Source organism: Macaca mulatta, chromosome 1 (genome assembly GCF_049350105.2).
Source record: "Macaca mulatta isolate MMU2019108-1 chromosome 1, T2T-MMU8v2.0, whole genome shotgun sequence".
NCBI classification, from domain to species: domain Eukaryota; kingdom Metazoa; phylum Chordata; class Mammalia; order Primates; family Cercopithecidae; genus Macaca; species Macaca mulatta.
In genome coordinates, this window is record NC_133406.1 from 115191514 (window position 1) to 115204408 (window position 12895).

The 12895-nt window shown below is 46.2% G+C and overlaps 1 protein-coding gene across 5 annotated transcripts in view; it reads left to right on the forward strand.

The window, feature by feature from the left end:
• THEM4 (thioesterase superfamily member 4) overlaps window positions 1-12061 on the forward strand; it is a 53539-nt gene extending 41478 nt beyond the window's left edge. Inside the window, exons 6-7 of one of the 5 annotated variants that reach the window (XM_077946744.1) lie at window positions 6686-6813; window positions 11679-12061. In XM_077946744.1, the coding sequence (XP_077802870.1) occupies window positions 6686-6801 (116 nt within the window). In that variant the 3' untranslated portion in view covers window positions 6802-6813; window positions 11679-12061. Of the gene's footprint in view, window positions 1-535; window positions 2432-2750; window positions 2937-6685; window positions 7385-11678 lie in introns of those variants that run through there. The other 4 variants (XM_015152327.3, XM_077946748.1, XM_015152329.3 and 1 more) reach the window with 4 other exon arrangements.
• The last annotated feature ends 834 nt before the right edge of the window (window positions 12062-12895 follow it).

The window sequence follows — 12895 nt, forward strand, 5'->3', positions numbered from 1 at the left end:
GAAGTTTTTAATGTCAATTTAGTTGCATTTATTACATTTTTCCCTTTATGGCTAATGCTTTTTGTATCTTGTTTAAGAAATTTATTTTTCCTCTTAAGTGTGAAGCATTTGCAGGAATGACGGATAAAAGGAGCAGGTGGAAAATAATAATTTAAATCCACAGTCAATTTAAGAACTCCATTCCAGGCTGTGGTTTATACTTCTTGTCTCACTAAACCTTTCAATATCATAAAGGTGCCAAATGGCTCTCTTGTAATTTTAGTTCTTTTCATTTCCCTGACTATCTCTAATGGAAGTAGTAATGAACCATGAAATGGCCAAGTTGTGAGGACCTGGTTACCCAGGGAGAGGTAATACAGTATTGTGATAGTCAAAAGTTGATTCTTAATTTGGCTGCAAAATGAGAGTGGACAGATAGACTGAAGGGACAAATGTGAATCTAATCCCTCTTTTGTATATGTCTTTCCATTTAGAGTAGTCCATCAGATTGAAGTCAGTTGACAAATAATCATCTGCTGTTATTTTGTTTGTTTAGGCATATTTATAAAGCTGAATCCTGCTAAAAGTCTGACATAAAGAGCTGCCGTTGAACTCCATCCCATTCTCTCCCCTCCAGAAGAAGCAGTTGTCCCCCGAATACTCTGCTTCCTCACTGCTGAATCCTCGTAGGGAGAAGCCTGCCAACAGTGACCTTCCAAAACAGCCAAAAAAGGTGTTAGCATTCAGAATATATAAGGAATTCTTACAACTCAACAAAGAACCCAGTTTAAAAATGGGCAAAGAACTTGAATGGACATTTCTCCAAAGAAGATATGGAAATGAGGCCGGGCGCGGTGGCTCAAGCCTGTAATCCCAGCACTTTGGGAGGCCGAGACGGGCGGATCATGAGGTCAGGAAATCGAGACCATCCTGGCGAACACGGTGAAACCCCGTCTCTACTAAAAAATACAAAAAACTAGCCGGGCGAGGCGGCGGGCGCCTGTAGTCCCAGCTACTCGGGAGGCTGAGGCAGGAGAATGGCGTAAACCCGGGGGGCGGAGCTTGCAGTGAGCTGAGATCCGGCCACTGCACTCCAGCCCGGGCGACAGAGCCAGACTCCGTCTCAAAAAAAAAAAAAAAAAAGAAGAAGATATGGAAATGGCTAACAAGTATATGAAAAGATCCTCAACATCACTAATCATTAGAAAAATGCAAATCAAAACCACAATGATCACACCTACTAAAATGCCTATAATTTTTTTATTTTATTATTATAATTATTTTGAGGTGGAGTTTCCTTCTTGTTGCCTAGGTTGGAATGCAATGGCGTGACCTGGGCTCACTGCAACCTCCGCCTCCCAGGTTCGAATGATTCTCCTGCCTCAGCCTCCTGAGTAACTGAGATTACAGGCACCCGCCACCACACCTGGCTAATTTTTTGGTGTATCTTTAGTAGAGATGGGGTTTCACCATGTTGGCCAGGCTAATCTATAATTTTTTATTTTTAAAAATAGTGTCAAGGAGGATGTAAAAAAAATAGAAACTTCAAACATTGCTGGGTGAATACAAAATAGTGCAGCTGCTACAGAAAAGTTTGGCAGTTCCCCAGAAAGTTACCATATGACCCAGCAATTCCACTGCTAGGTGTAAATACAAGAGAAATGAAACATACATCCACACAGAAGCTGTTACACTAGTGTTTATAATAGCATTATTTGTAATAGCCAAAATGTGGAAACAACCCAAATGGCCATTAATGAATGAAGGGATAAACAAATTGTGGTACACACACACACACACATACATACATATAATAGACTATTATTCAGCCATACAAAGGAATGAAATACTGAAACATGCTGCAGCTTGGATAAACCTCAAAAGCATCACATTAAGTGAAAGAAAACAATACTATGTTTAGAATAGGCAACTCCATAGAGACAGAAAGTGGATTAGTGATTAATATGGTTTGGCTGTGTTCCCACCCAAAATCTCATCTTGAATTGTAATCCAAATTGTAATCCCCATGTGTTGGAGGCAGGACCTTGTGGGAGGTGATTAGATCATGGGGGTGGTTCCCGCATGCTGTTATAGTGGTAGTGAGTGCATTCTCATGAGATCTGATGTTTTATAAAGGGCTTTTCCCCGCTTTGCTCAGCACTTCTCTTTCCTGTTGCTGTGTCAGGAAGGATATGTTTTCTTTCCTTTTTGCCATGATTGTAAGTCTCCTGTGTCCTCCCCAGCCATGCAGAACTGTGAGTCAATTAAACCTCTTTCCTTTAGAAATTTACCCAGTCTCGGGCAGTACATAGCAGTGTGAGAATGGACTAATACAGTGCTTACTAGGGGAATGAGGGTGGTGGGCATGGAGGAGAGAACAGGAAGTGATTTAAGTGATTACTTACAGTACCGTTTTTCTAGGGTGATAAAGAAGTTTTAAAACTAGAGAAAGGTGGCCGGGCGCGGTGGCTCAAGCCTGTAATCCCAGCACTTTGGGAGGCCGAGGTGGGTGGATCACGAGGTCAGGAGATCGAGACCATCCTGGCTAACATGGTGAAACCCCGTCTCTACTAAAAATACAAAAAACTAGCCGGGCGTGGTGGCGGGCGCCTGTAGTCCCAGCTACTCGGAGGCTGAGGCAGGAGAATGGCGTGAACCTGGGAGGCGGAGCTTGCAGTGAGCCGAGATCGCGCCACTGCACTCCAGCCTGGGTGACACAGCGCGAGACTCCGTCTCAAAAAAAAAAAAAAACAAAAAAAAACTAGAGAAAGGTGCTAGTTGCATAACATTGTGAATGTACTAAATGCCAATGAGTTGTACATTTTTAAATGATTAGGCTGAGGGTGGTGACTCATGCCTGTAATCTTTGGGAGGCCAAGGCGGGAGGACCCCTTGAAACTAGGAGTTCAAGACCAGCCCGGTCAACATGGCAAGACCCCATTTCTACAAAAGAAAAATTTTGAAAATTAGCCAGGCATGGTGACAGGTGCCTGTAGTTCCAGCTACTTGAGAGGCTGAAGTGGAAGGATTGCTTGAGCCCAGGAGTTCATGGTTGCAGTGAGCTATGAACATGCCATTGCACTCCAACCTGGGCAACAGAGCAAGACCCTATCTCAAAAATAATAATAATAATAATCAGAAATTGGAACCCTCATACATTGCTGGTTGGAATGCAAAATGATGCAACCATTCTGGCAGTTCCTCCAAAAGCTAAACAGAATTACCCAGCAATTCTAGTGGTAGGCTTATACCCAAAGGAACTGAAAAGAGGGATTCCAACAGATCGTTGTACTTCAGTGTTCATTGCAGAATTATTCATAATAGCCAAAAGGTAGAAACAACCCAAATGTCTACCTACAGATTAGCAGATAAACATAATGTGATATATACATACAATAGAATATGATTCAGCCATAAAGAGGAATGAAGTTCTGATACATGCTACAATATGGATTAACCTTGAACACATTATGCTAGTGAAATAAGATTTTAAAAGGACAAATATTGTGTGATTCTATTTACATGAAATATCTAGAATAAGCAAAATTGTAGAAAATATATTAGAGGTTACCAGGGGCAGGGGAGTGGCAGGAATGGGGAGTTATTGTTTAACAGGTACAGAGTTGGGATTATTACGTTTTGGAAATAGTGGTAATGGTTGTACAATATTGTGAATGTAATTCCTGCCACTGAATTGTACACTTAAAAGTGGTTAAAATGGCGAATTTTATGTTACATATATTTTACCACAACTTCAGAAGGTTATTGTAATTTACCAAAAACCATTGAATTGTACACTTTAAATGTGTAAATTGTGTATTATATGAATTTTATCAAAACAAAGCTATTTAAAAAAACAAAAAAGATAATACTAAAACTGCAAGTAGAGGCTGGGCACAGTGGCTCACACCTGTAATCCCAGCACTCCAGGAGGCTGAAGCAGGTGGATCACTTGAGGCCAGGAGTTTGAGACTAGCCTGGCCAACGTGGTGAAACCCTGTTTCTACTAAAAATACAAAAATTAGCTGGGCATGGTGACGGGCACCTGTAGTCCCAGCTACTCGGGAGGCTGAGGCAGGAGAATTACTTGAACCCAAGAGATGGAGGTTACAGTGAGCCGAGATCACGCCACTGCACCCCAGCCTGGGTGACAGAGTGAGACATATCTCAAAAAAAAAGCAAGTACAAGCAAACAATAAGAAGATGGCAGAGCTGACACTTGTACTACCAGGAGCCCTTTGCCAGCCACATTACAAAATTAAAACAGCGACTCACATGCTCAATTTCACTGATCTCGCTTTAAATACTACTATAAGATTTTTCTAGTAGAAAAATGTGAAAATAGGCCGGGCGCGGTGGCTCAAGCCTGTAATCCCAGCACTTTGGGAGGCCGAGACGGGCGGATCACGAGGTCAGGAGATCAAGACCATCCTGGCTAACACGGTGAAACCCCGTCTCTACTAAAAAGTACAAAAAACTAGCCGGGCGAGGTGGCGGGCGCCTGTAGTCCCAGCTACTCGGGAGGCTGAGGCAGGAGAATGGCGGGAACCCGGGAGGCGGAGCTTGCAGTGAGCTGAGATCTGGCCACTGCACCCCAGCCTGGGCGACAGAGCGAGACTCCGTCTCAAAAAAAAAAAAAAAAAAAAAAAAAAAAAGAAAAAGAAAAATGTGAAAATATTATTTGTATTGATACTAAATAAAACTTTTAATTGTTAAAATTAAGTGGTCTGGAAACTATCAATCTCGCGTGTGTGATATTTTGTTTTAAAGTGTTTTGTAGATATTGTTTATTGCTTAAATTAAAATTGCCCAACCAAGGGACCTTGAAAGTATATATATTATTTTTCCCATTTCTGCCTTCTCAGGTCCTTCCTAAACATTCCCTTCACCAGCAGAACTTTTTCAGACTCATCCCACTTATCTTTAACTCTCTAAAATCTTACAGTACTATGACCTGAATCTTACTTAATTCTCTAATTTTTTAACAAGCTAATAAGCCAAAAAGCTCCTCCGGATGGATGGATGGATGGATGGATGGATGGATGGATGGATGGATGGATGGATGATGGATGGATGGATGGATGGATGGATGGATGGATGGATGGATGGATGATGGATGGATGGATGGATGGATGGATGGATGGATGGATGGATGGATTTGAGACAGGATCACACAGTTTGCCCACGCTGGAGTGCCGTGGCACAATCACAGCTCACTGCAGCCTCAACCACTCGGGCTCAAGTGATCCTCCTACCTCAGCCTCCTGAGTAGGTAGGACTACAGGCAGATAGCTTGAGCTTAGGATTTCGAGACTAGCCTGGGCAACATAGCGGAGGCTCCACAGGAGGAGAAAAGATGGCGAAGAGAAGCGATTCACAGTTTTTGGAATGTGTCTAGAAGCAGCTTGGTGGAGTGAGGGAGTTGCAGCAGGAGGGAGGAGAGCAGAAAGAGGCAGGAGCAGGGAACAAGAATTGGAAGGGGAAGGGGTTTGTAGAGTCAGGGCCATGAAGTAGCTCACCTCCAACGTGGGCCCCGTTCAGCCCCTTTGGGTGGCGGAGTCTGAACTAGGAGAAGCGGCCATGTGTGACCACAACTGAAGAACTGTGTCTGTCTGTTAAGCATCGTAGCAGTGGGAACCCAGGCCCACCTACTAGGAGCACCCAGAGGTGAGCCTCACTCTCGGGAGAGGAACTTCTTCACCCGATCCTGAGAAAGCAGTGGTGGCTGTCATCATGGAAGCAAGGGTGTGCTTGGGTAGCCATCACCACGGAAGAAAGACAGGCTCAGTGGAGGATGTGCCTCAGTCACCACAGGGAGCCATTGGAGACATGGCAGAGGTGACAGCAGCACCAGCATCCACCCTGGGCCCTTCAGCAGCCTCCCACCCTGTTTTCCACGTGAGGAGCTGGGGCTGCCCCCTTGGCCCTAGTGGCTCCTGGCTTCTTGGGCTGCCTACAGGAGGCCAGGAGGAGCAACCCTGAAGCAGGGTAGGAAATGACATGTTGCCTACCTGCACAGGTTGGAGGTGGCTTTGCAGCTCATATACTAAACTTGGGGCACCTTCTGTTAGACCAGTATTCACACCCCAAATAGTGTATGCACAGTTATGAATGACTTTAATGAAAATGAAGGTCCCTGCTGGCTGCCCTGGGAACATGTGCCCAACCTTGAACTGTGGCAGTTCACGCGCCTCCTGCCAGCCCTCCCCAGTCCTCACACTTGTGCTTCCAGAGCATAGCAGTCTGGCCAAGTGCAGATGGGGAGGGACAAAAACAGGAATGTCAACTTCCAGGGGCAGCTGACCTTAACCTTTTCATGAGCATATGTGCAATAGATTTAATGCAAGACTTTTACCCTACTTGGGAGAAGCAGTGTTAAAGAAGACATACAGAGGCTGTTTATGAAGAGGCAGTATCCATCTGCAAGTGAAAAAAAAAAGATGAATTGGCCCATAACGCTTCTCTTGAGTTGTTCAAACCTACTGCAATACAAGTAATTAATTGTGAAAAAAAGAGTGATAGCTATTACTCAGTTACAATTTGCTAGGCATTGTGTAAGCACATTATTTGTGTCACCTTCTTTACTCCTTAGATACTATTGATAGCCTCAATTTACATGTGAGCAAACTTTGTGAGGCTTAAGTAAATTCCCAAAATCACACAGCTATTCTATTAAGTAGGTACTCTTATTATTCCCATTTTACAGACGCAGAAGTTGAGGCAAACCTGGGATTTGTATCTGGGTCCTCCTGGCTTCAGATCCCAAACTTCCAGCATCAGGATTCACTACCCCTCCACAATGACCAACACAGAAGTGCGTAAAGGTGTGATGGTGTAAGTGACAGATCTTGGAGAAGGCAGAGGTGGAAGAGACATTTCCTTTATCACTGCACTTAAGGCCAGAGTTTCCCATTTGCAATTTTGAAAACATTATATTTTATAAAAAATAATACCCTGATCAAGAAATTGATAAAGTTAGGCCAGGCATGGTGGCTCACGCCTATACTCCCGACATTTCAGGAGGCCAAGGTGGGAGGACTGCTTGAGCCCAGGAGTTCAAGACCATCTTGAACAACACAGCAAGATCTCATCTCTACAAATAATTTTTAAAGTTAGCTGAGCATGGTGGAATGCACCTGTGGTCCCAGCTACTGAGGAGACTGAGGCGGGAGAATCAATTAAGTCCAGGAGGTCAAAGCTGCAGTGAGTCATGATCACACCATTGCACTCTAACCTTGGTGACAGAGTGAGACCCTGTTTCTAGGAGGAAAAAAAAGAAATTGATAAAGTTTTGATAATAAGGAAAATTTTGATAGTGGTATATCATTAGTGTCAATGTTAGGATCAGAATAAAACTCCTCTAGAATAATAAAGTAATGAGCAAATAAAAGTGTTAAGGACTGGAGTGGATGTTACAGAGTGGTCACTAATTATACATTAGCCTAATGTACGGTAGCCGAGGCGGGAATAGAAATGAAATAAATGTTCTAATTTAGGAGACAACACTTGGGCCATTGATTGCCTCTGAAATATGTTATTGTTCTTCAGGTAAAAAAAAAAAAAAAATCTCAGCAGGCGTAGATAAAGGTGACAAAAGGAAAACGTACTAGAAACAAGATTCAGGAATAATATCTACTTCACCCAAATCTAAAATATAGGAAAAATGTTTTCATAAAGTCACCCAAGTGCTCAGTTCATTTATAAAACACCCCCCGCAAACTTTAGCGATTTTCTAAAGAACTCTAGGGTTGAAACACGAACTGTAGCACTTGAAAATGAGCCTTAGCCAGAAACACCACCTTCACCCCTCCCCTCTCTTATTTTGTCTCTGTTTCATCCCTTCTCTCCCAAAACACAATCTTCACAATGGGGACACGCCTCCTCCATCACCCCCACCCTATCCATCTCTGGGTCAGAAATGTCTAGGCTGTTGCTAAGATATAATCATGGACACCAGTTGTTTTCTTGTTTGTCATCTTCTGTCCCTTCCTCCCAGTCTTCTGCAAACAGAACCATGCTGACTTGGCAGAAAGCCCTTAGAGTCAAGCTGGGTGAGAGGACTGCCAGTCAAACCTGGCCACTTGACAAGCTTTGATCAGCATAGCTCCCCACCCCCTTGACCACAGACATTAGTCCAAGCAGGAGGCACATAACCTAACATTAGAGTCTTTCCTGGGATTTCATATGTGGATGATAGGTGAAGGAGAAAACAGATTGAGATGGATTTTGGAAATGCCATCCATGAGGCTTGATGTGTGGATGGACAAGTCACGTAACCTCAATGAACTTGAGTTTTCTTCTCTTTACAATGAGGGACTTGAACCAAAAGCTCTTGGAAGCACCTCCAAATTCAGTCTGAGGGTTCTGTGGGGCTTCACCTATGATTAGGTCAGTTCGTCTGGTCCAGTCATGCCCTTTCAGGGACGAGATACCTGGCAAAATTATGCATCCAGGGAAAATTTCTCTTTCATAAGCTCAGATACAAGGTTGTCCCCTTTGCCATCATTTTGCCCTTCTCCTTATCAAAATCTACTTTAGGTTCCCATTTAAACTAAGAAGTAAAATACAATAACTAATTTTATGTTATTGTATGATATAATAAACTAATGTAACATAACTCTTACATTATGACCCTTCACAGGAATATTTATATTTTATTTTATTTATTTATTGTAACAGAGATGGGGGGGTCTCACTATGTTGCCCAGGCTGATCCTTGAACTCCAGGGCTCAAGCAATTCTCCTGCCTCAGCCTCCCGAAGTGCTGGGATTACAGGCATGAGCCACCCAGCTCAGCCAGAATACCTACATTTTAAAAGAGAAGCAAAACTTTATGATGAACGATGCATGATGCAATAACTATCAACATCACAATTTCTTAAACTCATTCCAAGGTTCCTCCACATAGAAACATATACACAGTCTTCCTTCCCTTCACAGACTTTGGAAGGTCTGTGTGTGCTTGTGTGTGGTAGGTATTATGGAGGTATTATAGAGTCAATGTGGGAGTGAGCAGATATATATGCGAATGTGTGTATGTGCATGTATGTGCATTTGTGTTTATGTGTGTAAGTTTATGTATGTGTGTGAGTGTGCATGTATTTGTGTGTATGTGAGTGTGTGCGCACACCCGTGTGTGTATTGTATAGACGTGTGTGAGTATGCATGCATGCATGCGTGTATGTGTGTGAGCGTGTACATCCACATCTGTGGATGTGTGAGTGTATCTATGTGAGTGTAGGTGACTGCATGTGCCTGTGCATGTACTAAAAGAGCCAGTTAACTCTGGAGCTGCAGTTGCTGAAGGTGGGGCGGAGAGGAAAGCCCACAGTGCCAAGAAGTCAGGCCAGCTCAGGCTAATAGAGGGTGCTGGGGAGAGCGCAAGGCTTTCTCTCTCACCCTGGCACCAATAAACTCTACACTGAAGCGGTTATAGCTGATGGAGCCACCAAGGCACAGTGGCCATGCCATGTGCCCAGTGCCCAGCTGTGGGCAGCAGAAGTGCCCCTCCAAGGAGGCCACAACTCCAGAGCTTCCCTGCGCTGCTGAAGGCCAGGAGCCACAGCCACAGGAAGGAAAGGACTTCCCAATGAATTATTTCTATGTCTTCATAGACAGAACCCAAGACAGCCTCAGAGCTACACACTTGCAGACAGCCCAGCTTCCAGGAGGGAAAGCCATGGTCAGGCTGGTTTAGTATGACCCAGTCTTTTCAGGGCACTCAAAGAATGGAGTGTCATTGTTTTCCCTCATCCTCTAGAAGCCCAAAGATAGAGCCCTACCAGCCCCCAGGGGAAAAAGTACCTGTTTTTCAGTTGCTAATTATTCCTGCCTGGGCTCAAATGGAAAGAATTCTGAGAAGAAAGGGGCCCTCCCCAGCGCTGACTGAACAGAGTCCTGAGGACCGGCTGGGGAGAGGGGAGGTAGAGAACCGTGGCTATGGGGATCTGGAAGGGAAAGGTACCCAAAGAGGGAAAGGGCTCCTTGTCTGGGGAACACAGAGGTAGGTAGGGGTGGCTGGGGGAGAACCTTGGGAGGCTCCCCTGCAGGGACAGTGCTCAAGAGCCCCACAGGAGCCTCCTGGGGCCTGAGGAGGACTTGCCTACACCCCACCCTCGTCCACCTGCTGCTGTGACTATCAGCAAGGACAGTGCCCTACTGGGGCCATGAGACTTGCTCCATAGCCATCTGTTAGCCTGTGTTGAACACACTTCAACCCTGGGATGTCCCTGACCTTGAGGGAGGGGGCTGGTTCCTGGGCATCCTCAGCAGCTGGTGAAGTCCACATCACCTGTACTTGGAAGCCTCGGGAGCGTGGTCCCTGAGCTGGCTCAGGCACCTGAACAGCCCTGCTTCAGAGTTCTCAGAGGAGAAAGGGGCTCAGGATGTCAGGGGTGCCAGTCGTTTAACATGCTTCTTAACAGGAAAGTGGCCTTACTTTGTACCCCAAGCTGGTAAAGCAGATATGCTAGTGGCACTGTGTGGCTGTCCCACTAGTTTGAAAGTATCCCCTCTCAAGCTATGATCTGGATTTAAGGAGGAGAAGATTGCAGTACAGGGCTGGCCAGGGCCTCTGAGCCCCACCTCAGCATGTACGCATGCGCGCGCGCGCCACGCGCGCACACACACACATACACACACACACACACACACACACGCCCCTTCAGGATGTCACCACAGCTTTCTGAGCCTGGAGGTCGTGCCTCGCTGCCCCTTAGCATTTCACAAATAGGAACTCAGTTCTAGTTGAGCAGTGGTCAGGGCTCTGACATTTGTGGAATGGCCTCGGGTTTCCCCTCAGTCCCAACAGAGCTCCTGTTTCTGTCCCCTGCTGAGACCCCTGCATCAGCCCTGTGATCACACCGGCAGCTGCCCACACAGCCAACTCCTGCCTACCAGCTGTGTGGCTCCCCTAGGCAAAAAGTCCCTGTGCCATGGCCCAGTGGGCCCTTCAAGTCCAGCCTCCCAGGGTTCCTCTGGGCAGAGCGCTCAGTAACCATTTATTTTAGCTCCCATCCTGTGCCCCGTGTTTTGTCAAGACAGTCTTTTCCCTGGTCGTGGTGAGTCCTCACCAGCCCTGGACGGTCTGAGGGTGGGTTTGTGCCTTTCCCAAAGCTGCCCATTGGCACCTTTCTCCTGTAACAAAGACCAAAAACCTTAGAAACCAGATGAAGCACAAACCCTGAGGTACCATAGAGCCAGCTGATTCATTAGTTTCAACATGCAACAATTACTTTCCTTTTCAAAGAGTCCTCTGTGGGTGTCCAGGTGTAGAATGAATCTCAAGAAGGTCCCTCCCAGAGGGAACCAGGAAAAAAATGGCTAATCTGGGAAGAGTCACAGACTAGATCTGCGGCGGGCAGACAGGCAGCAGACTCCTGGAGGGCCTGGGAATGAGCTGAGAACGAGGGGGCAGGACCGGCAGCCCACAGGATAGGATCCAGTCAGAGGCATTTGGTTTGGCTCAGGCAGTATTTTTATAAATTACGATAGCAGCATCTGAAAGTTAGAAGTTTTCACATAAAAGTCTAGATTTGCGCCAGCTTTTCTTGAAAAAGCAGAGACGCTGGCAGCTGGGCCTATATCATGGTAACTCCCACATGGAATGAGGCCAGGGTTGCCCCCAAGTCCCCTTGGGTCTGCCCACCACCCCCCTATTATGCACAGCTGCTCTTGCCTAGCTTGCCTCTGACCCTTAGCTCTGCAGGTCAAGGAACCCAGCTTTCCTGAGGGCAGGGCAGCCTTGGCAGGAGTTTGACAAGGAGCCCTCCAGAAGTTGCCCGTGGTACACCTGCAGGGGCTGAATCTTCAGGTGGGATCTGACGTCTAGAGAAGGTCCTTCCTCATCCAGAATGGCGAGATGGGAATCAGCCCGGACAGCACCACTCCAAAGTGCTGGGAGTCCCACGATCCCATGGGGAGCCAGCCAGTCCACATCAGGGGAGCTCAGCACATGTCCAAGGTGATCTGAGAAGGGCTCCCAGGGCCACCCAAGACAAGGAGGGCTTTGGGAGACTTCTGGGAATGTTAATCATCTTCATGTTTCCTCTTAGTGGTTAACAGTAAATGTCTTTGAACAAAACATGTCCTGTGAAATTTGTTCAGGGGGCAACAAAGAGGACAAGGTGGGGAGACTGAGTACTCCATAGTCAGCCTTACAAGGGAAGGAAACTCCAACTCCAAAAGGTAGAGAAGTGAGAGTGAGTTTAGATCTGGAACCAAGAGCTGATCTGCTGAACCTACCAAGGCCTTGGTTACTCCTGCTCTTGCACTGTGAGCCAAAGAGGTTGCTCACGCGGTGGTATTGCTGGAGCCAGGTCCTACTGGTTTACAAAAGCTGATTGGGCTCACCTCCTCCCAACTGCACAGTGACTTCATATTGAGAGCTAGAAATCAGCCACCATGGGAATATTGACACTGCAGAAATGGGCAAATGCTACAAATCAGAGCTCCCCCAACCTCACCCCCAGCCCCAGGGCAGACTGTTACATGTTTGCCTGCACACCACTGCTGGGTCTGCTGTGGACCACCGGCAGATCAGGCCCAAGACGTGCTTCTGGGCACAGGTCATACCCCAGGAAGAGAAGCTTTCAAACTCAACATGCACCCACATGTCCCAAACTGGAAATGAACCGGGCCGGCAGTAAGCTAAACCAAAACTCAGCAGGAGTTCTCAGTTGTGCTTAACCGGCACTGGCTTCCTCTTTTTTTTCTGATTGTTTCTCCAGAGACTCCAGGCCTGAGGAGGGGCTTTCTTGTCTCTGAGGTGAATTTTCTTTATTTTCTCTGAGCTAAATTCACACAGGAGAAGGGTTGGGGCTAAAGTTCATGTTGTCACAAAACCCATCCAAAGTATTAGCTGAGCACCTTTCCACCTCCCTGGAGAGTTGACCACTTGACCCACATCCAGGAAGGG